Raw genomic sequence first — 25,108 nt, forward strand, 5'->3', positions numbered from 1 at the left:
AGGATTGTTTATTTTTTGAAGTGTGGCCTTACACAGGTTTGATCTGTTAGCGGAGTCGAATGTACACCAGAGCCATGATAATATTAAATAAAGTGTAATCCTTCATTACTTATTTAGTAGGATCAGCCTTTGAAATAATGAGGGGGAAACCTGAATAGTGTGGCTTTTTTATGATAACTTCAATGACGGAACTGAAGAGAGAGGTACTCATAATATTCTCTAGTTTTGTGTGTTTTATCTTAAGTCACATACATTTTTTTTTATTTTCACTCTCTCCCAACTTGAGCCACTAAATTCCATTCCTCGGCCCCAAGTTTGGCGTAGGCCTTTTCTCGGTGTCATTCAGTCCTGATTCCCTTTTGTGTCATCTCCAGGCAGCCACTTCTGCGTCTCAGATGTATGGTTTCAAGATCACTTTTATTCTGTTGAAAGTAGCATTTCTCATTCTTGGACCTATTTTTGATTCCCTTCCTCCCCACTCCCAGTTCACATCAGCCCCTTCTTTCTTTGGGAAGCAGTTACCTCTCGGTCCTAAACAGATTGATTCTCCAAAATAATTAGGTGAAGTTCTGCCTGGCTTCAGATGTTTTTAAAAGGGATAGTCAGGTGAGACGTGAAGGAATTAAGCGGGGGAAGCGCTGGCCACATTGAATAGCTGCTCTGTAAAGCATAGGCCTTCTCACTATGCAGGTTCAAAGATGGAAATCTGTCAAGGCATGCACGTTTTAAGATACTTACAGGGTAAATAAAACTACACACCCGGGGGTACATTTACAGAACTGATGGTCCTAATAGAAGAAGAAAAAGCATTAAAAAATCAGATGGTAATCACAGAAGTTAAAATGAGTAAGAAGATTTTAGGGAATATATCTCATTTTTGAGGGTAGAATCAGGGAGAATTGTGCACTTTCATGATATAGCCCTTGGTGTCCTTGTTATAGCCAGAATGTAAGACTGGCTAAATCATTTTTTTGGACCCTTTGTGATACTTGGTTTTTCTTGTTCTGTGAATCTGGAATTCCAGACTCCTCTATTAATTGTAGAGGCATTAAAAGGAACATTGTGGCGTTAAAACCATCGAGACACTTGTCTAGGCCTCCTGACTGTGGCATATGACGTGGCAGAGGTAACTCTGTACAAGATGACCACACAAGTCCCAGGAAGCCACTGTGGGGCCAGGAGCACGCCTTGGGTCGTGGACAGCCCGAGCGAGCTCCCTGTGCTTGGGAGCCCCTGTGCTAGGGGCTCTGCACCTAGAGCCCCAGTCACCTGCCAGAGCCCGTAGTTGGTCACGTCTCCGTCGTTCTAGTGATGCGTCTGGCTCTCCTATCGGGGCCAGGCCCTAAGCTGGCTGCATCCCCCATGGGCAGGTGATGGGGCTGAATGTATGAGTGCTTTTCAGCCTCCCTGCCGGGCTTTTTCCTCTTCAGATCAGAGTTCAGATGGATAACCAAATATTTTCCCACCCACAAAATACTTTAATTCAAATGTTTTTTGTAATGGGGACTCAGTACATTTAGTTCTAATGCTGACAAATACATCCGAAACTACTAATCTATGGGGAAGGACAGGGGTTTTAGTTTTTATTGCAAAGAATAATTCTTGCTGATGTCATGCCTTTGCAATTTATTTCTCGTGTTTGTTAAGAGGGGTCATACTTGAATAGCAAGTTCAATGATGAATACTGAGAATTATATACAAAGTGGAAGCAAACCTTTGTTGTAATTCATGTAGCAATTGAGTTTGACACTTTGGCCAGGTGTACGGAAAACGTCTGACTAAGGAAAACGTCTGACTAAATGTAAGAGGGAGGTTTGCCGTTTATAATAGACGTGGTCATTTGCCGTCTCCTCACCTGGTAATCCCCCTCCGTTTTTTGTACCTGACTAATTTCACCTATCTATTCGGTGCACGTTTGCATGAATATGTCTATCCAGTCCTGCCACTGGAAAATGAAATAATTTCATCAAGTTTTTTTTTCTTGGTCTTTAAGTTGGATACACTTAAAGAAAACAACCTGAAAAATGTGGAAGAGCTGAACAAATCGAAAGAGCTTCTGACTGTAGAGAATCAAAAAATGGAAGAATTCAGGAAAGAAATGTAAGTTCGTGTCCTTTGAGAGAAACTGTGGGACTTTAATGTCACAAAAGTGAAAACGATACTAATGATTTAAAAAATAACTTGACAAACACTTGATTGAAGTAAAAAGTAATCACCACCCTCTCTGTCCCCCGAATGCTTTAGCATACCTGGGAGCCCCTATAACCGCTTAGCTGTGAGGAAGCGAAGTCAAGATAGTAGCTGAGTTAAAGAAGCAAAACGAAAAGTGTGCTTGCTGCCTGAGAAGTTAGGACCCTTTATAAATAAATCTCTCAAGATCCTTTCTATAGGGAGATAAAAAGCATGTCACTTTCGAGATTGTTAATCTTGATTTTAAGAGTAATTGAACCTCTGGCATGGAAGTCAGGTGAAAGGATTCTGGAAGAATCTTTTCTTTTTCATATTGTATTCATTTTTGAGAGAGAGAGAGAGAGAATGAGAATGAGTATGAGCAGGGGAAGGGCAGAAGCAGGTTCCAGGTTCTGAGCTGTCAGCACAGAGCCCGATGCGGGCTCCCAACTCACGAACAGTGAGATTGACCTGAGTCAAAGTCCCGACACTTGACTGACTGAGCCACCCAGGCGCCCCTGGAAGAATCTTTCTAATCCAGGTTTATCCATCAGTCTGCCACCTAGACTGCCACCTGTCTGCCACCTGGCCAGACAGGCTGGCCATGTTTCCTTTGTCAACAACACCTCCAAATCCTTGCCTTTCAGGTCTGTTTTCAGGTCTGTTAATTGTTGGTGTTTATGTGGCTTTTTCAATGATCGTTTCGGTGTAGATTCCATGTTGCTCTTCGGTTCTGAGAACTACACTCTGTATCAACTGTGTGAACCTGGAAATGTAAGGGCAGTTAATCCAGTGAATATTGGAGTGTGTCTTCTGTGCTAGGAAGGATAAGAAGATGGATTTATATGGTCCCTGCCCTTTAAGGGTTTGTATTATTTATCCCCCCCCTTCTGATCGAACAAAGAGATTAGCTTCAAACAGAAACAAAAGCATCAGTTCCAAGTCTCCATCCTCAGTACGATTTGTTGATCAAGCTTGGGACTAAACTGGTACATGGTCGGGTTCTTCTGAGAGTTGGTAAAATCCTCCAGAAGGAATCTCATGTGAGCAACTTAGGCAGTGCATGATTAATGCCTTCCTCAGTCTTAGTTTTTTGTGTGTTCTTTTAAAGTTTTTGTTTATATTCCAGTTAGTAAACATACAGTGTAAGATTAGTTTCAGGTGTACAATATAGTGATTCAGAACTTCCATACTCAGTCTTAGTTTTAATGATACTTCTCTAGACAGTGATTCAGCAGTTCCCCAAAATTCTGTTCACCTGCACAGATTGATCAGTCGACAGTTGTGATTGTGGCCATCAGGATGGGCTTGAGCTTCTTGGCCTTCTCAAGCCAAATCACACAGATAAAGGTCCCTGTGATGGGAAACAAAATCATCGTCAGTTCCAAGAGGGTGGCTGCAGATCTGGTTTGGGACATTCCCCTGTGACACACGTCTTTATGCTGCCCTGGCGCTTTGGGAGCACTGTTGACTTTAGTTCATTTGTGTCACAAGGGCAGCTGGTGAGGGAGGATCTGAGCAGCAGGAGAAGATTCCCTAACCAACCTCCCACTGCCATAATCCCACCTCTGAGCTCTCTGGGCTGTACTAGGTAATGGAGGGGCAGGGCCGGTGTGGACCGAGCCAAGACAGCTCTTGGGATTTCGATAAAACTTCGCTTTCCTGCAGGCCTACTTGGAGTCTCTCGTGATGGTCATTGCATTGGTCTAGTATTGAAGTGTTCACCATCCTAAGTCTGTGTCATGGCACCCACCTCCAGTTAGTATGGGGTGGTTTTATCTCCGTTAAGAGATCATTTTTTGCCCTTCTTCAAATGATTCCATGGAATAATAAAATCTTAGCCTCCTAACTCTGGACACGAAGGGTCATGAGCAAAAGACTGAGGCTTCTGCTGCTGCTCCTCTAACCATGGCCTGTCCTCTTCCCTAGAACCATTTTTCCCAGATCTCTGATCCCTGAGGGTGTGGTTGGGGTGAGGTGAGGAGGAACCAGGACCACCCAGCAGACAGCCTGGGCTGCTTTTGATTCTCCGCCTTTTTATCTGGCCTACCAGGACTGAGGGGATTGCATCTTTTGTCAGTAACCTGGCACACGGTGGCTGGGGTTCTTAGCAGGAGGAAGGACCAGTAGGACACAGCAGTGACAGGCATCAGAAGCTGGTAGAGGGAGTAGGAGGAGTAGGTTGAAAGAGCCCCTGCCCCCGGTGACTCATTGTTCCCTGCTGTAGACGTGGCCACATTTCAAGGACCACTAAAATAAATGTACTATGTAATGGGAATGGTGCTTCTCAAAAAAAAAAAAAAAAAAAAAAAAAAAGCAGTTATTTTACTGTTCCTCAGCGCTCAAAGCTAGAGAATGAGCAGCTGATTATTTCCCAGCATGTATCTGTGTATCTGGGGTGCTTTGTGTTCTTTAGAACTTTCCTGGTATTTCCCCGCACCTTAGATAGGACTTTGATTCCTGGAGGAAAATGGACACCAATGTAGGCACTGGAGTTCTCATTAGAACTACCTCCTGTGGAATATTGCCCCTGGCTCTGGAAACCCAGCACTTGTAGCTAAATACTCCTTTTCCTCTGTGCCATTTACTAGACTGGTTTTAGGAAAACTCTTGGTTAGCCAGCTCCTATTTTCAGGTGGAGAGAGAGAATAAAATGGTTTCTCAGAGTGTAATTTTGGATGTTATGGAAAATGATATAAGCGGCTTAATTTTTGTCTTTACTCACCTGGCACAGTAATAAATCTAGAATATAGAATATACTTAGCATGGCAGTTAATTGATTGATAACAGACTTGTAAATAGAATGTTTGCAATGCAGTCAATGTTAACAATATGTATCTTGCCTCTCAGATTAAAACTGGGATAGTCTTCTGTCGTGTAGAAAAAAAAGCAGCTTAAAAAAATTGTTCGAAATACTTGGAGGTATTTTTGGACTTATTCCCTGGAGTACTTCCGGAAGTTGGGCTATTAGAGCCTCCTTTCTGTACCCACTGTGCTCTAAAGAAAAACGGGAAGGTGTTTCTATGTTGGAATTAGAGCGGAGGTCTGTCTGCCAGTTTTAACTCTGGTTCTCTTGCTTCTACAACTTCCTGGCTTTATGATTTGGAGAAAATCTCTCACTTCCCTGAGCTTCAGTTTTCTCATCTTTAAAATATAAATAATAACATTAGCTTCCTTGGCTTTTGAGGATTAAATGAGAAAATAAATATTTGTGAAAACATTTTTATAGATCTTAACACATTGAATGTTGCTTTCACAGATCACTGCTTTAAGACATTTTGAAATTTCTTTGATTCCTTGTTTTAATTTTCTTTACTGTGGGCTCTTAATAGCAACCAAGGATTCCAAAAGCCATTACAAGATGCACATCTTTAAGACACAGAGTAGGATTACATACTTCTCATTGACAGGCCATCAAGATGCTGAGACCAAACAGCCCCTGAGGAAGGCAGTGACCTCCTAGGAATAAAAGATTTGACCTCAGATGATTTCATCCTAAGTAAAAACTTCAGATTTGTCAGGAATTGATGGACTTTTGCCAGAAGATGATCTTGAGCTGTAGTTTGTGTGTGTGTGTGTGTGTGTGTGTGTTGATCCACAATTAGAATCAACCCTCTTAGCTTTTGTATGACCTGAGGCTAAAATTCCTTCTCCATTTTTTCCTCACTTGCTAAATAGACATCTCAGTGAAACACCTCATTTAATTTAATGTGCTAGGAAAATTTTTGTGTAGGTTTATTCCCCTAAATCTTACCCCAATATGCATATTATAGGTGGATGGAGAACTAAAACTCAAAAAACTGGAGATGCCAGGCATTGCCACACATTAGACAATTGAAGTTAAAAATAGATGTGTTCCTCTATCAGCAGATGGATTCATACCCAGATGACTTGGTTCAGGATTCAGCCACGTATGACAGCTCCCTAAATGGAGTTTAGCCAGCACAGACTTAAAATTCACAGTGGCATCAAAACCCTCTATGACAGAAAACTAAAATCCAGTGATCAAATAAAAGATTTCTAATACCCACATATAAAGGATAATAATTTGATTTGTGTATTTTGGATAATTTTAATATTGGGAAGATGTTTAATATCCTTACCTCGTTCACATTTCATATGCTGATATTCATGATAGAGGTTAACAGGCTATATTTTTATTTGATTCTTTTAATTACAAATTAGCATTGTGGAAAGAATACAATCAAAGTGAACCACCTGTTATGTAATTGGAAAACCACATTTCCTTTGGGCATTTCACCTCGAGTTGTCCTAAAAATATACTCAGATTCACGACAGCACTTGACTCTGACAGATACCGGCATACCGGCAAATGGGACCATTAGATTTTTATTTCTGCCAGAAAAAAACACATTACCGATTTGTGCAGTCAGTACAGAGTGCCTTGGCAGCAAAGTAAATCACTTTATCAACATACTGGGTTTGAGCATAATTTTCTAACGGAAATAGCCCTAAAGACCAGAGGACTGACCATTTCATTTGTCATTTATTTTATGGTAGCATGGATTTTTGGATGGGGAGTGTTCAGAAGTGGGTAAGTGTGGGTGGAGAGAAGGTGGATAGCGTGTTTATTAGGTTTTAAAAAATAATGTAATAATTGTGGGTGGCAGTCCGCCTCCTGAGAGGTTAAAGCCATTTAGCCTCTCCTGCACGTAGATACCACTGCCTCCTGTTATTATAGATCCTATCAGGCACGTGACCCAGATATATTTTCCTCAGTGCTGTGAAGCCGGTCGTCTCCCACAGTTTCCTTGCCTGTCTTGTTTCTATGGTAACCCTGCACTCACTGTCCTTGCAGAGAAACCCTCAAGCAGGCAGCAGCTCAGAAGTCCCAGCAGCTTTCAGCATTGCAAGAAGAGAACGTGAAACTTGCTGAGGAGCTGGGGAGAAGCAGGGACGAAGTCACGGGTCATCAGAAGGTCAGTGGGCCTGGAGGGGGGTGCGGGGGGGCGTACCTTGCTCTCCGTGCTCCTGTCTGCTGCTGTTGGCAGGGCGCTTGGAGGCCCCTCAGAGAGGTGCTCGATGTGGTCGGGTCCTTCCAAATGGGATTTCAACTTGTCTGTGTGGTAGGTCTCCTTGTTTTTCAAGTGTGCTGCTGTAGGACTTAGGGGAGGAGTTGACAGATGCTTATGGAAAAAAAAAAAAAAAGTAGCAACGCTGGGAACTTGAGCAACTAGAAAATAAGCCCTTTATTAGACAACCTCATGGCAATGCGTTTCAATGGAAAGGAACAATATCTTCTCCCTACTATTGCCTGGATTTCAAAATTACTTTCCTCTTAAGGTTCTTTTTTTCTTTCATCAGAATTTGTTTGAAGGAAGCAAATTCTCAGAATATGGATTTGGTGTGGGGGTTGGCAGCTGTTCTTAAATAGAACTCTGCTTTTCTTTAAAAAAAATTTTTTTAAAGCATTTCCTAATGGAACTGTGTATGTGTGTGCACTTGTGTGCGTTGAGTGTGATTTGCGTTACACCCGGAATGAGCCGTAAGCCAACCATAACCCATTTGCTTCCGTACTTAAATGACAGAGATTTCTGATAAGTTTATTAAGCACTGAAACAAAACTGATTTGAAAGAATGACGTATCCTGCTTTTTATTCTTTAGTAGTTGAATCAAAGTGCTAAATGGTAGTCCTATCTGGCCTCAGCAGAAGCTTCAAATGATATTTTTAAGAGAATTTTACCATGTGGTCATCAATTCATGGTTTACACTTCAAGAGAATTTTTTCCCCCAGGAATACTTGGCAAAGATTCCTTCTCGCTTGGGATGGAGTCATCTGGGGTAATCGTATTGAGTACCCATTGACATGGCAGTTTGTGGCGAAAGCACTTTTTGGAGAGTTGATTTCAGACTTTAAAGTCTTTGTTGCAGCTTTCCACAGTTTTCTTACTTCACAAAAGGAATGCCACATCTCTCCAAACTCCAGGATGATGATGATGATGCTTTTGGTGATACTAGTTCACGTTTATTGGCTCTTACTATGCGACAAGCACAAATAAATGATAACTGGCGTCTCAGTCTTTACAATAATTCTAGGCGATGGCACTGCCATTATTTCCGCTTGTCAAAGAGGAAACAGGGATATGAAGATAGTAATTTGCTCGTCCTCATTCAGCTTATAGTCAAGAAATGTTTGCCATCTTCTGATTTGGGTCCGGAAAAGGATCAAAGTGGATTGACTTAAATAGGGTCAGTGCCTCTCCTTTAGTCAGTATGTGAGAAACTGGAGTTCATGAAAAATAGAAGCCCTTTGACCAGATGCGGTCCTCTTTTTCCTGGCACAAACTAGAGCGTCTAAAACATTGGGCAGCTGCTCTGTCATCACTGTGTCTGTAAGTTCTTGCAAGAGCAGGGTCTCTGAGAGGTGCATCTCGTTTGACCTCATGGAACATCTCCGGTAGAGAGAGTGGATTCCATACGTGGGAGGAGCACAGAGACATCCTCCTCGCGGCTCATGTTGTGCCCTTAACTGGACTGTTGACTGCGTTTCTTGCTTGTGTGTCTCTGTAGGGAAAACAGTGGGAGGAGGCATCTTGCTACCTTGGCCAGGGCTCTGCCGGGCTCCCTCACCCGTGTTCTTCTCTTCTGCATGTTGGCATTTGAATTGCCTTCCTTTTGAAAAGGTTTTGCCACTAGAAATTTGAAAGTCAGTGACTTTGAAGGGTGTTACAGAACAGCACGTGCAAGAAACAACTAAGAAAAGTGACTTTCCTTTGAAGGACAGATTGTTATGGGGCGCCTGGGTGGCTCAGTCGGTTAAGCGGCCGACTTCGGCTCAGGTCATGATCTCGCGGTCCATGAGTTCAAGCCCCGCGTCGGGCTCTGTGCTGACAGCTCAGAGCCTGGAGCTTGTTTCAGATTCTGTGTCTCCCTCTCTCTGACCCTCCCCTGTTCATGCTCTGTCTCTCTCTGTCTCAAAAATAAATAAACGTTAAAAAAAAAAAAATTTAAAGGACAGATTGTTAGGCCCTTCATAGTTCTGTGCTTTACTCAGAAGAGAGAGGTAAGTGGGTATGAACTAAATAATAGGCTTCAATGGTAGAGCTCGTTGACCATGATAATGATTATCAAGGAAGATTATGGGTAATTCTTCCCTTGAAATAAATAAAAGTATATATGTAGTGTCTATGTGTATTTATTTCAAAAGACTGGAGAGAACCACCCATTTAAAATGATTTAGAAACAACCTTAGTCTACAGAAGACTGATTAATTCATCAGCTCTATTCTTACTGTATAATCTCCACGAATCTGGAGTACTGCTTACCTCTGTAAAATCACACATTTCACATTATTACTTACTGTAGTCAAGCCAAACTATTGATCAGCTATGTTTAGAAATATACTCCAGAGCCACCTTGTTTGGCAGAAACCTTGGTTTTAGAACAAAAAATGAATTCTTAGAGTTTTAATTGTCATACTACCGAAACATTGAGTGTTTCATTCTAGGATTAAGACAGTGGAGGTGAAGTTGACAGGGGATGGGTAAACACTGACCTAGGACCTGGGTTCTTCCTGAGTCCTTTATTAAGTAGCATCGTAATTCACCAAACATGTACCAAGCTGATGGTCTTGCATGTTTCCCAGAATCATCACAACATGCCTCTGAGACAGGAAGGCTATTATTTTGTAGACCAGCTGACACTCAAAAGTGGACCAACTTGCTAAGGACACACAGCTAGGCGGTGGAGCTGAGACCTGTACTCCTGTCAGACTAATTTGGAGGCCTCTTTCCGTACTTCTATACGGAGAATAAAGCTTATTTCTACTTGATAATTGAGATTAAAAAAAAAGAAAGAAAAACTTGTGAGCTAGGATTGGTGTGGGTGGATGGGGTCAAACAATGCTATAGAAATGCCCTCTCGATGTGTTGGTTTTTTTTTTTTTTCCTGCCTCAAGAATTTATTTTGCTTAAAAGCCCAAGACACCCCAGAATCTGTTCTCCATCTTAGGCATCTCACTGGGATTATTTGCTAAGGATTTTTACTTCCTTGAGAAGCCCCCTTCACTATGGGGACTATTTGATTTCCTGTTTGTCAATTGGATGTGAGGTGATTTATCAAAATAAAAGAATCCCTGCCTCCCGTGGCAGTGGTATTGTAGAATATTCTTTTTATCAATTAAAAAGATGTAGAAAATTTGTGAAATTAAGAGGGTTAGTCATGAGCAGCACTGATTGGTCAAAGTTGGGCAGTGATGTCAGTTTCCACTCTTAGGTAGAAATTCTCATTGGACTGGATTGACAAGTGGGTATCGTGTGCCCCCGTGAAGAAGTATTTCAGTAATTGGAAGGACTCATCTATTTGTTGATAGTCCTCTGGAACAGAGCTGGCAAATCCAGAAACAGACCCACACGTGTGCATTCTTTTTTGTCCGCTCTCCCTACCAGACATTCTCCTTTCCAAAGGAAAATTGTGTAAGCCGCCTTTCCCAAGTGGGAGACTACTTTTGTGGGGGGAGGGGAGCAAAAACCAGGGTCAGCTGGGATTGTAAGAGGCGTGATTTATCTGGCATCAACAGTGACAGAAATCTTTAGAGACTGTCAGAGTGCCTTGTCTTTGAAAAGAGAGTATATTAGATTGAAACATATGCAATTGCTTTCATTTTGCAATTTCCTAGTGTTCACTCTAGTAGTTAACATAACCTACTTCTTGATAACTGACGATTATGAAGATTGTTGTAATTATATAACTGCCGTTGACTGCTTCCACCTTCGCTTTGACGCCTGAGGGCTGACTAGTTTCATGCTGCTTCAGGGGTGTGTGTGTGTGAGTGAGTGAAAATACACGTAACATCTACTGTTGGAACCATCTTACAGTGTACAATTCAATGGTATTTGGGACATTCACAGTGCAGCGTGGCCATTACTTCTGTCCAGTTCCAGAACATTTTCATCACCCTGAAAGGAAACCCCATACTTGTGTAAGCGCTCGCTTCCCATTTCTTCCTGCCTCCCAGCCCCTGGCGACCACTCATCTATTTTCTGTCTCTATGGATTAGCTTGTTCTGGATGTTTCATACAAGAAGAATGATAAAACACATGACTGTTGGTGACTGGCTTCTCTCACTCAGTGTCGTGCCGTCGGGGCCCATCCGTGTTGTAGCAGGCGTGAGCGCTTGCTTGCCTCTTGGCTGAATGGAATTTTGTTGAATGCGTACCCCTCATGTTGTTTCTGCCTCTGCTTCAGGTGTTTCGGGTCGCCTTTCTCCATCCGAATGGTCGCCTGTCCCTGCTGATGTCTGTCTGCCTCCCTGCCTATGGCCACTGTGTCTTATTGCCACTTGGTATCTTTAGTGGGTGGGGAAATCCTTCTCGCTTCCTTAAAATCTCTTCTAAATCTTGCCACACTGGTCATACTTACAGTCCTGTCTTCTTTTCTTTACTTCCAGACTTTTAAAAAGAGTAATATTTTCTGCCTTCCATTTCACCCCCCATTTTCTTCGCAATCCCCTGCTGTCTGCTTTTCGCCACCGCCAGTGCACCACTGAAGTGACTCTCGCCTGAGTCATCACTTACCTAGTGACAGCACAAGTGCGTGGCTTCCTTTCCATCCTTTCTGAACATTTGGCGTCTCCACCTACATTTCTTGACTTTCCTCCTTTGACATCTTCCACCCTCTTGGCTCATGTTTGTCCTGCCACCCCTGGTCAGTTGCCATATGCAGGTCCGCATTTACATTTTTTCTGTCCCCATGTGGTAAACGTCTCCTCATTGTTAGGCCCATCCTCCAGCCTCGGGGGCGGCTGCTGTCCAGGACTCTGTCATGCTGAGAATGCCATGTTGTGTCTCCACACAGGCTGTGAGATGGTGGGAATCGCAGGGCATGCTGTATAGGTTCGAATGAACAAATGAGTGATTAAATGCATACCTCGTTTTTAGCGGGGCCTCAGGATGCAGAAACCTTGACTGCCTTTCTTTTTTTTTTTACATTATTTCATTTACTTCGAGTTTCATAGCTTTGTTATAGAGAGTTGTGGTTGCCGGAAACGTGATGAGTGGGGCATTTGCCCTGTGTGGCTAGAGGAAGCGCACAGCGCAAAATCAGGCAGGGTCTGGGAGATTCAAGATTAATGGAAACTATACAGAGCATTATTTCCTTTCATAGAGAATACTAAAAATAATTACAGTGATGTGAGCTCTTCTATAGAAATAGTCACCTTAAGTAGTAACTTTTGAAATGTCTGATTTATCATTTCCAAACCTCACACGTATTCCCCCTTGTAAGGGCTGCAGATACACTGAGCTGTCACTATGGGAACAGTGCTGATTTCTCTCCCCACTCCCCTTCCCAGTTATTTGCAAAATGAGATTAGTTTGTTGATACAGGACAGGGATTAGATGCCTCAATAACTGTATTTTATCAACACTTCTGACAAAGGTTACAACAAATGCAGTCTCCAAAATTTGAGGTTACCGTTGAGATTGATTTATGACTAATAGCCTGCAAATGTTAAATAGGCCTGAACTTGCAGACATGAATGTATAGAAAAGGAATGCATTCTTTTTCTTTTCTTTCTTTCTTTCTTTTTTTTTTTTTTAACTCTCCTGCCCAATGTGGGGCTCTAACTCACAACCCAAGACCAAGAGTCACATGTTCTACCGACTGAGCCAGCCAGGTGCCCCAAGGCAACACCATTTTTAGCTTGTCCTGTTTTATTTTGGAAAACAGTGGTTATTAGCCATCGTAATTTTAATCTGGGCTCCGGATACTTCTGGGCAAGTAGGGCTGAGTGAAGCTGATCACAGAATCTTTCTCCTTCGATACCTAATGAAGTGAACACACTCTTCTGACTATTAAAAAATGTCTCCAGGAAGATCTCCCCAGCAAAGCCAATCGGCTTCATGCTTTCAGTAAACATTAAAATTTGGCAACCAAGAAAAGAAACAAGATGGTGGTTTGACTCTGTTGACGCTGTTCCCAGTGGTAAGAGAAAAGAAAATGTGTAGCAAAATCCTGAGAATTTTTATTCTGCTTCTCTCCATCCTTGTGCCCAGTCCAGTTTAGGGAAAATTAGATGGAAGAGGTGAATAGTCCGAACAGTCACAGAACAATCTTTGAGGCTAGAAGTTCTCTTTGACCATCTCAGAGTTTTACCAGAGGCGGGAAGAATTGCTGGGCGTCATTTTCCATAGTGAGTCTAGTCAACAGAGTGGCTTAAGTAAAAGGATATGGAGGAGGGGGTTCCTCTCAAATGGTAATAAGTCCACAGGAGGGGAGTCCAGGTGAGTCCTCTACTCAGGAATGTCCTCAGGGAACCCTGTTCTTCCTTTCTGCTCTTCTTTCTGCTACCCTTACTGCACATAGATGGTCACAGGGCATTGGTGAAACTTTGCTGGAGGAAGTAGGGGAAAGCCAAAGTGGGGAAGGGCAGAAAGGCCTTCTCTTTACGTGATTTTGTCTTTCAGCTTGGAGAGGAAAACTCCTATCCCTGTAATAGTGTCACATAATCACGTCCAGCCATAAATGAGGCTGCCTTCCCATCTTTGGGAAGGGAAGGCAACAGAGATGAGACTAGATGTTAAAAAGACAATTTTGTGTCTGCCTGAGACTGAAGCCTGAGGACACACTGCTGTGGGAATAGGATTACCTTTGTTCAGAGGGGGCACTAAAAGAAAAGTCCGTGAAAGAGACCTCCAGCCCAGATGCTGTATATCCCCTTCACTGTGCTCCCTCCCTCCTTGCCCTCCAGCTGTAGACATGTATAGGCTGCAGCGCCCAAACTTTTCCGTTGTAGCTTGGAGATGAAGATTAAAGGTCTCAGATAAAATAGGAAGGGTGTCAGGGAAAATTAATTTGCATCACATATGAGCAAACAGACGGTCTCAGTAGAGCTGCCCACAGTAAGATGAACACTTGAATGCCTATCGTACTGAAAGAAGAAAAAAGAAAAGAAAGGAACACAGGAATCCAAAGAGATGAGGAATTCAGGCCGCGAGAAAGCATTACCCAGAGTGGAATATTGCTTTGGGTTCTATAAAAACGCCAGTGACTTAAATAAAGCGGGTGTTCAAAGAAGAAATGACACAAGTGGAACAGAGAACGTGACAAGTCGAGGAAACAAGTGAGGACCAAAACGGCACCGTGTCGGGACTGAAGTCAGAAACAGAGAAGAGCCTGATGAACGTTTCTAAACATCTGGAGGGAAGGCTTGAGATGGTTATAACAAAGAGGGAAACAGAGATACTAAAGAATAAGAGGAAAGGTGATAGCTTTGGAGGACAGAGATCATCTGAATGAATATAATGAACAACTCTGAAAACTCTGAAAGAGGGAATTCAACAGAATTCAGAAAGAAAGTGTTAGGAGGTAAAATAGGGAAATTTCCCCCGCGTGAAGAACTGAGTCTACATATAGGAAGGACAGTAGGGGGGCGCCTGGGTGGCTCAGTTGGTTAAAGGACCGACTCTTGGTTTCAGCTCAGGTCATGATCTCACAGTTCATGGGTTTGAGCCCTGTGTCGGGCTCTGTGCTGACAATGCACAGGTTGCTTGGGTTTCTATCTCCCTTTCTCTCTATAAACTTAAAAAAAAAAAAAAAAAAAAAAAAAGGGAAGGACATAGTAGGATGTAGGGAAACTCAATTAGAGAATCTTGGGTGAGGGGGGTGGTAGTGGTGGAGGAGGATATTGGTCCAAAGCAATTGACATAAAAAAATAACACTGGTTATTAATGAAATTTGAGAATATAGAGATAATTCTTGAGATGCCCAGGCAGGAAAGGCATATTCCTTATAAAAAGGTAAAAAAAAAAAAAAAAAAGGCGGTGGCACCCAGGTGGCTCAGTTGCTTAAGCATTCGACTTCAGCTTAGGTCATGATCTCACGGTTTGTGGGTTTGAGCCCCTCATCTGGCTCTGTGCTGACAGCTCAGAGCCCGGAGCCTGCTTTGGATTCTGTGTGTTTCTCTCCCTCCCCTGCTTGTGCTGTCTCTTTCTCAAAAATAAATAAACATTTTAAAAAAATGAAATGGTCTCCTTTCCTGAAAACGGAGGTATTTTTAAAAAATATACTAACAATACAATGAAAAGGTAAAAAAAAAAAAAAAAAACAAAAACAAAAACCCAACCCACAACCCAGTGCAGCCACATTGAATGCGAGAAAACTGTGCCACAGTGTTCCCAGAGTTCTGAGGGATAGAAAATAGGATCAGGAGCGTCCTATCCTGGCAGTTATTCACAGATGAAAGGACAGGTAGATGTTTTCAAAAAACATCTGAAAAAATATCATGAAAGAACTCAGAAGCTATGGCATCTATGAATCCTTCTGAAAAGTAGCTGCTTGCTGATAAAATCTGGCCATGAATCAAAATACAGGACTTATCTAAAGAGAAATTGTGGCAAAAGGACTAGTACTGGTGTGAGCACTAAATGCAAGTAAGTAGACAACTAAGCTAATAACTCAGGGAGCTACAGGTATAGAATAGAATTGTGTTTTAACTTTATTTGGAAATTATTTCAAACTTTGCAAAAAAATTTATAAAAATAGAACACAGAATACTCAAATTCTCTAAGGACTTGTTTTTACCTTAACCAAAGTGCAGTTACCAAATTCAGGAAGTTTTAACACTAGTATTCAATGTACAGGCCATTTTCCTGTTCAGGCAGTTGTCCCAGTAAATGACCTTTATAGTTTTTCCCCATCTCTGGTTCAGTATCCAGTCCAGGATCATGCATTTCTTTCTCCCTTCCCCTCCCTTCCCCTTCTTTTCTTTTTTAAAACTATATTTATTTTTAAAGCAAGAGAGAGCCCAGGTCGGGGAGGGGCAGAGAGCAGGAGAGAGAAAGAATCCCAAGCAGGCTCCACACCCAGCGTGGAGCCCGACATGGGGCTTGAACTCACGAACAGAACTGTGAGATCCTGCATGACCTGAGCCGAAATCAAGAGTCAGACGCTTAACCGACTGAGCCACCCAGGTGCCCCCAGGATCATGTATTTCATTCACTGACTTCAGTCTCTTCTCATTTTCTTTATCTGGAATGCTGCTTCTGCCTTTTTTCAGTCAAAATTTTATGACTTGACTCTTTTTTCTTTTAAAGAACAGGCCAATGATGAGGTGTAAAATCCTTCATTTTGGGTTTGTGATGTTTCATCACGATGGTTATACATTTTTAGCAGGAAGATAATTGATGTTGTATCCTTCCAAGAGTCATGTGATGTTGCTTTATCCCATTTATTGGTGGTGTTAATTTTGATCGAGTGTAAGTTTAAAACATTTGCAAGGTAAAAAGAAAAAAAGGAAAGAAAAAGAAAAAAAATAGACAAATATAAAGAGAGTAGACGTCTAACAAAATTTGAGGTGGTAGAGTGGAAAGAAAATGGAAGAAAGCAACCACGAATAAAAATTAGAGACTAATTGACATGTGTGGGCACTGTGTAAAAAGAATTACTTCATACGTATTGGCCTTGCTTAGTCACAGTCCCCTGCCCTATGGCCACACAATCAACAGCATTCTTGACAAAGAACCATCCTATCCATGTGTGTGTGTATTAGAAGATACAAATATATTCATATACATATATTTATGTTAGAAGATACAAATATATTCATATACATATATATTTATATATACATATATATATATATGTGGTTACAACAGGTTTTCAGGATACAAGGTTTAATAGACAAAAGTCAGTCATTATGTATCAGCAATGAACAAGTGGAGTTTGAAATTGAAAACTTAATACCATTTACATAAGCACTCCCCAAAATGAAATACTTAGGTAAGTTTAGTAATGTATGGACAGCATCTGAGGAAAAACTACAAAACTGTGATGAGCAAAATCAAAAAAGAATGAAATGAATGGAGATATCCTTTGTTCATGGACAGATACTCAATACTGTCAAGATATTGACTCTTCCCAACATGATCTATAGATTTAACACAATTCCAGTCAAAATCCCAACAAGTTCTTTTGTGGATATTGACAAACTGATTCTGTAGTTTATGTGAAGAGGTTAAAGACCCCAAATAACCAACTCAGTATTGAAGAACAACAAAGTTGAAGGATTGACACTACCTGATTTCAAGACTTAGTATAGACAAATAGGTCAATGGAATACAGAGCTCAGAAATAGACTCACATAAATATAGGCAACTGATCTTTGACAAAGGAGGAAAGGCAATACAGTGGAACAAAGATTGTTTGTTCAACAGATAGTGCTGGAACAAGTGGATGTCCCCATGCAGAAAGGTGAATCTAGACACAGGTACTACCTCTTTTGTGAAAATTAAGTTGAAAAGACCTAAATGTAAAATGCACAGCTATAAAACTCCTAGAAAATAAAATCAGGGAAAACCTAAATGACCTTGGGTACACTGGTGACTTTTTAGGTACAAGACCACCAAAAGCATGATCCACAAAAAAGGATTGATAAGCTGGACTTTAATGAAATTAAAAACTTTGCTTTGTTAAAGACAGTGTGAAAAGAGAATGAGAAGGTAAGTCACAGATTTGGGGAAAATGTTTACAAAAGACACTTCTGATGAAGGACTGTTACTCAAAATATACAAAGAACTCTTAAAACTCAACAATAAGAAAATGAATAACTCAATTACAAAATGGACAAAAATCCTGAATAGACACATCACCAAAGAAGATACATAGATGGCAAATAGCATTTGAAAAGTTGCTCAACATCATATGCCATTAAGGAATTGTGAATTAACAATGAGATGATATGATACAACTATCAGGATGGCCCAAATTGAAAACATTTGGCAACACCAAATGCTGGTGAAACTGTAGAGTAACAGGAGCTCTGATTCGTTGCTGGTAGCAGTGCAAAATGGTAAAGCTGCTTTGGGAAGACAGTTTGGCAGTTTCTTACGAAACTAGACATACTGTTACCATAAGATCCAGAAATGGTGCTCTTTGGTATTTACCCAAATGAACTAAAAATATAATCCACACAATATCCTGTGCATAAGTGTTTATAACAGATTTATTCACAGTTATCAAAACTTGGAAGCAACCAAGATGTCCCTCAGTAGGTGAGTGGATAAATAAAAACTATGGTCATCCAGATGATGGAATATTACTCAGCACCCAAAAGAAATGGCCTGTTAAGCCATGGAACCACATGGAGGAATGTTAAATGCATATTACTAAGTGAAAGAAGCCTATTGGAAAAGGCTACATATTATATGGTTCCAAAGATATGACATTCTATCAAAAGCAAAACTATGGAGACATTAAAAAGATAGTGGTTGTTAGGGAATAAGGGAGGGGGGAGGGAATTATGAATAGGGAGAATACTAAAGATTGTTGGGGCAGTGGCACTACTTTGGTCATACTACAAAGAAGCCGATTGGAAAAGGCTACATATTGTATGGTTCCAAAGATATGACATTCTATCAAAAGCAAAACTATGGAGACATTAAAAAGATAGTGGTTGTTAGGGAATAAGGGAGGGGGGAGGGAATTATGAATAGGGAGAATACTAAAGATTGTTGGGGCAGTGGCACTACTTTGGTCATACTACAAGGGTGGATACATGTCTTCATATATTCATCAGAACTCAGAGACTGTACAGCACCAAGATTGAACCTAATGAAAACAATGAACTTTGGGTATTAATGATGTGTCAATGTATGTTCAGTGCCTATAACAAATGTACCACTGTGGTGTGGGATGTTGATAATGTGGGAGGTTGTGTGTGGGGGGGGGCAGGGAATGTATGGGAAATGTTGATACTTTCTGTTCAATTTTGCTGTGAACCTAAAACTCTCTAAAATATAAAATGTATTAATTGAAAAAAAGTATGTAATTTACCCGTAATAACATTAAATGTAAATGGATTAAACACTGATTAAAAGAGGGTTGGCAGAGATTGTCAGGATGAATTTTTTAAAAACATGATCTAACTATATAAGATTATATAAACTATATAATGTTTATAAGAGACACAGCATAGATTCAAAGACAGAAATGGGTTCAAAATAAAAGGACGGAACAAGATATTACATGCCAACAGTAACCAAAAACAAGTTGGAGTGGCTATACTAATATCAGACAAAATAGGCTTTTGAGACAAAACTTTTTACCGAAGACAGAGAAAGATATTTTATAATAAAAAAATCAAAATGTAACAATTATAAATATATATGCACCTAATAATAAAGCCCCAAAATATGCAAAGCAAAACTTGATAGAATTAAAGGAGGAAAGACAATTCAACAATAAAAGTTAGAGACTCCAATACCTTATTTTGGTAATAGATGGAACAACAGCAACTTGTTGAGAGAAGATCAACAAGGAAATAAAAGCTTGAACAACACTATGAATCAGCTAAACCTAATAGTCATCTATAGACTATTCCACCCAAGAGGAACAGAATACACCTTCTTCTCGGGCACACATGGAACATTCTCCAGGAGAGACCATAAAATAAGTCTCAGTGAGTTTAAAAGGATTGAAATCATGTGAAGTAGGTTTTGGCTTGTGCGATTCAAAAATGTCAAGGCCGGGGCACCTGGGTGGCTCAGCCGGTTAAGCACCCAACTTCTGCTCAGGTCATGATCTCATGGTTTGTGAGTTTGAGCACCACTTCAGGCTCTGGAGCCTGGAGCCTACTTCACATTCAGTGTCTATCCCTCTCTCTGCCCCTTTCCAGCTTACACACTCTCTCTCTTTCAAAAATAAACGTTAGGGGCGCCTGGGTGGCGCAGTCGGTTGAGCGTCCGACTTCAGCCAGGTCACGATCTCACGGTCCGTGAGTTCGAGCCCCGCGTCGGGCTCTGGGCTGACGGCTCGGAGCCTGGAGCCTGTTTCCGATTCTGTGTCTCCCTCTCTCTCTGCCCCTCCCCCGTTCATGCTCTGTCTCTCTCTGTCCCAAAAATAAATAAAAAACGTTGAAAAAAAAAATTTAAAAAAAAAAAAAAAAAAAAAAAAAAAAAAAAAAAAAAAAATAAACGTTAAAAAAAATTCGAAAGGAGCCCCTGGGTGGCTCAGTCCGTTAAGCGTGTGACTTTGGCTCAGGTCATGATCTCACGGTCTGTGGGTTCAAGCCCTGTGTCGGGCTCTGTGCTGACAGCTCAGAGCTTGGAGCCTGCTTCGGATTCTGTGTCTCCCCCTCTCTCTCTCTACCCCTCCCCTGTTTGCACTCTGTCTCTCTCAAAAATATTAAAAAAAAATTTTTTTTAATTCAAAAATGTCAAAGCCACAAAAGGGAAGAATGAGGAATGAGTTAGGTTAAATCTGACCTACTAAATGAACTTATTATCCTAAATTGGATACTGGACCAGAAGAAGAAAAAAACATTTCCTTTAAAAAAATCAGTACCATAAGTATTCCAAACTTCTGTGGAAATTCAGGCACAATTACTCCCTCCAAGAAAGAGGGGGACTGTCTCCATAACTTGTTCTTGAAAGTGTTGAATGATTTTTCAGATGTTTATTAATCATTTGTATTTTCTCTCTTGTGAATTACCTGTTTTTATCCATTTATCCTCACTGTAGGTATTTCTCAGTCTGAAGTCTCATTGATTTTTTTTTCTTCTGTTTTAATTTTTAAATTATAAAACAGCTTGTTTAAAAAATAAATTGTATAGGGGCACCTGGGTGGCTCAGTCAGTTGAGCATCCGACTTCGGTCAGGTCATGATCTCTTGGTTCGTGAGTTCGAGCTCCACGTCAGGCTCTGTGCTGACAGCTCAGAGCCTGGAGCCTGCTTCAGATTCTGTGTCCCCCTCTCTCTTCGCCCCACCCCTGCTTGTGCTCTCTCTGTCTTTCAAAAATGAATAAACATAAAAAAATTTTTTTTAATAAAATAAAAAATAAACTGTATAAATGGGCATAAAGGAAAAAAGGCCCTTTCATCTCCGCTTCCCACTCTCCAGATGTTCTCCCTCTTATTTTAGTTTTTAAAGCTTGTCTCCCACCCTTATTCTCCTTCCTTGCACTCTTTCAAAATTTCTAAATATTTTTTGTGAATTACTCATGGAACAAAAGCATACATCTTTAATAGACTAGGAAAACGGAGTTTGCAGTGGAAAAACTGTATGTTAACCTCAATAGATTTTGTGATAAGTGTAATTTTAGGTTCAACACACACGTTTATGTCTATTTAAGAACTTTAAAATTCTGAAGCTCTCATAGCAAAGCATAGATATAATTAACACATAATCAGAAATAAGACCGTAAACTACATGCAGTGAGCTAATAGCTTAAATTCTGGGCTGTTGGAAACCGTTCCGTAGTCTTTGGTGTTATCGTTTGATTTGGAAAAGAAAGCACACAGGAATGTGTTCACCTGTGTGGAACACAGCTTTCACAAGTGTGAGCTGGAATTGATATGTCACATAATAAACTGCATGGTACAGATTGGGGGGGAGGGGGGAGTCATCTCTCACAGGATTAACTAACTGAACCTTTTGCATTTATCTGTCGTAGAATAATAGAATTTTAGAAGTAAACACCCCTTGGAACATCTCTTCTAACTTCCTTATTTTATGGGTGAAAAACTAATGCCTGGAATGTGGTAGACGTGAAATGAGGCCCATGCGGCATAAGCAGCCTGTTCCCAGCCATCCAGGAGTTAGTGACACTTGATCTGTGTGACTTCGGCGAAGGAGCCAGCATGTTAACAGCGAAGCTTTCACTCGTTCGTTTAACAAATGGGCGAAACATTTATTGAATGTTGGAGATAGGGCATGTACCGAAGGAGGGGAGTCATTCAGGTCCTAAATGACTTGTAAATTAACGACTGTACATGATGTAGTAACCTTTTGTTCTTTTTTCATTGCCAGTGAGGAAGGCCAATTGCTTTAGCTGCCCCGGAGCCTGGGAATGTGACATGTGGAATGAGAAATAGGCCTCTCTGTGGACTTTTGTGACGAACTGAACTTTTTTGTGTGTGTTTTTTTCCAGCTAGAAGAAGAGAGATCTGTGCTCAATAATCAGTTGTTAGAAATGAAAAAGAGGTAGGCTTTCTTTTTGTGTTTATTGTTGTGTGTGTGTGTGTGTGTTTAATGAGGAAAATGTCAGAACATGACGTGTATGGTGACTGTAGAAAACACGTCACCTCCTTATTGTTCAGAAGATTGGATTGTGATGGTTTGGTGCTCATAACAGGTGAATGATGAAAATTTATTTCAAAAGTTACAGTCTTAATTACAAAGACAAAGGACAGGTTAATTTTTAAGCCATGGTCAGTTGAATTTATTCAGAAATGTTCTAAAATCAGATTGTCTCATTATACTGCTGTTACCTCTTCTTTTCAGTAACTGAAAATGCTGTAATCTTATGTAGAGTAATCGATCTGCATATAAATACTGATTGCATTATATAAAAATTTGAACTTTTCAATAATAATGTGTTAGCATCAATTTGAATGTTTCTGTTTTCTAAGAAAGAGCTTTTTTCTCTGTTACTCTTTGATGATAATCAAATGATATTTAAATGGAAACCTTCCAGCACTTTGGAGTAAGGGTAAATGGGGCCACAGAAGTAACTGTTTAGAAGCCTGATGCTTACGTATCTTGACAGTCTCTGTCTGCTCTTGTAAAATGTGCAGTTTGTGTCTAGAGAAATTCTGTGCTTTACGCTGCGTGCCGGGCAGATGGGTGGGTACTGTTGCCGAGAACCACAGCCCTGATGGTGGTTCGCTGAGTAGATGTGCGTCACGACAGTGACGTAATTTTCTCTTCTTGAAAACAGAACTAAACATAATTCTTTAAGAAGAGCTTAATCAAGAATTCATCCACGCTCTTGCGAAGTATTTTATTATTCTTTCTGGTCGGGAAGAGGAAGTTTCTCTCCCTGACCACTGACACACGTGTTTTACTCTGGCAGTCTGCTCCTGCCAGCATGGCGGTGGCTTAGGAATTGAGGGCTTTCTTTAGCCCACAGAGATATTGGGATCCACAAGAAACATTCCAAAGGACATTAGGCTTCAAGTCCAGGAGTGTCTTTCCTCCTTTCTTGTTTAATTAAGAAATCCTTAGATTCATTCTTACTTAAAGTTTCCTACCAGAATGCACACAGAATGCATCACTGCCCCCACCCCGTCCTTGTGTAGGCAGCCAGCTCTGCGAGGGTGGGCCTCAGGATATTTCCATTTTACATAAATAAGGCTCCATTTCTTTAAAGAGAACCTCCTTATGCAGTTATCAAGGATATGTGAAAAAAAATTGATAGGGCTCGTTCCTGTCCCATTCTGCCAGGAGAGCATGGGAAAAATGGGCTGGTGTAAGTAAGCGAGTACTGACATTATCCCTTTGTGTTCACAATTCACAAACTTAATCTCAGGACAACCCCGCAAAATATATGGTGGGGCCTGCATTTATAAAGGATGAAAGTAGAGCCCAAAATGTTGGGCAACTTAGCCAAGAACCCAGATGCAAGCGTAAGACAGAGGGTGTCAGATGTTCATGCTGGCTCTTTTCTCACTGTACATTTATTTATTGTTCATTTTAAATCTTTTTTTTTTCCTTTAAAGAATAAAGCTGCTATGCTTCATTAGTCTTTTCCATGTGACTTTAAATTACATGCCTTTCAAAATGTGAGCAGGCCTGTGACTTTTTTCTTGGCTTAAAAAGGTAGAACAAGTTTGGGGGCTTGTTAAGGCCACTTCTTAATTCACCATCTTTGCTCCCATTTTAATTCCTGGATAAGTTTAGGAGAATGTCTCCTGAAAATCACTCTTTATATCAATAAATGCTGATAAACATGGTAATTGTTTCTGAAAGTGAAAATTTTGAAAACCTAACTTACCCTATTTGGCGCTGTTTTTTGGTCAAATTAATCCTCATGGAAAGTTGTGTCTATTTCTGAAATCTGAGTGCAGATCTATTTTAGCTAATAATTTGGGCCCTTAAGTGTCCTCTACTTCTCATTAAGTAGTAGGGTTCTTGTTATGTTGCATTTTTAAAGCTTGCCCAGTAACACTGTAAGGTACTTGCTTCATTGCTAGAATTTATTTCTAAGGTAAGTAGTAAGGAAAGAATCCGGGTAATATGTTCCCTGGAAGGGAAAGGCCCTTAGAGCCGTTCTTTCACACCGTGTTTATCTTCCCTTCTTGATACCTTAAGTGTCCTCTAAAAGCCAGTGTGATAATGGATAATGTGTAGATCTATGTGTGTAATAGTTAAGTAAATTTAGCATGGAGTACTGAAAAGAATTTGATAACGCTCTTAATTTAAGTCTGGAAAGTACTTAAATCATAAAGATGTTTGCAATGTAGTTGTTGACGCAAGAACGGAGATCTTAGTCAAGGGCTTAATTCAGAAGTGATCATTGAACATACATAGTCAAGATAGTATCTAAGTGTGGCATTGAAATGGTCATTGTATTGAAGTGCAGAACTTCTGACCCTGAGGCACAGACTGCTTCTCGTTAAGTAGTAGGGTCTTCCTGTATTTGCTATGGTTTTTTGGTACCTAAACATTAAATTGCAAGCAATCTGTAGTTCAGGTTTTTCTCTTAACTTAAAAGTACAATCGTTATTTTGGAAGCTGGTTTCCAAGTCGGGTGGACCTCTTTCAAACCAGGCTCCAAGATACCTGACCCAGCAGAGCCAACCTCGAATTGCTCTAACTGACCGAAGTGGACAAGTGTGCTCCCCTGTCCACTAAAGCCTACAGCAGATTTGGGAACACGTTTGGCCTCCCTCCCTTCTCTAGGCTTTTTGATGTCAAAGCAGGGACTCTGGAGCTCAAATGTTAGACATGGACTTCTTGGAGTCAGAATTAATTCTGTTAGTGTAAATGCGGGATAAATGTCAGGAATGGAAACTGGTTGGCGACCCCGTCTGAGAGACCGGGTCTAAAGCGGTCCCGTGCTACTCCAGCTCGTTAAGCTCAGTGTGGGTTGCTGACTGTCTGACTGTCTCGAGCTTGCGCTACTTATCAATGCTCATTTCACCCTCTCTTTTCCCTTCCCTACTCCTGCTTCCTTTGCTCTATCTGTGTGTCTTTAATGGT

General features: G+C 40.9%; 1 protein-coding gene across 14 annotated transcripts in view; it reads left to right on the forward strand.

The window, feature by feature from the left end:
- The window catches only part of CLIP1 (CAP-Gly domain containing linker protein 1), a 126,166-nt gene that overhangs the window by 91,822 nt on the left and 9,236 nt on the right, over nucleotides 1–25,108 (forward strand). For 13 of the 14 annotated variants that reach the window (XM_042910057.1, XM_042910061.1, XM_042910065.1 and 10 more), the window contains 3 exons: nucleotides 1,994–2,100; nucleotides 6,989–7,109; nucleotides 22,056–22,108. In XM_042910057.1, the coding sequence (XP_042765991.1) occupies nucleotides 1,994–2,100; nucleotides 6,989–7,109; nucleotides 22,056–22,108 (281 nt within the window). The remainder of the gene's footprint in view (nucleotides 1–1,993; nucleotides 2,101–6,988; nucleotides 7,110–22,055; nucleotides 22,109–25,108) is intronic. The other variant, XM_042910066.1, reaches the window with a different exon arrangement.

Source organism: Panthera leo, chromosome D3, assembly GCF_018350215.1.
Source record: "Panthera leo isolate Ple1 chromosome D3, P.leo_Ple1_pat1.1, whole genome shotgun sequence".
In the NCBI taxonomy this organism is placed as follows: Eukaryota; Metazoa; Chordata; class Mammalia; order Carnivora; family Felidae; genus Panthera; species Panthera leo.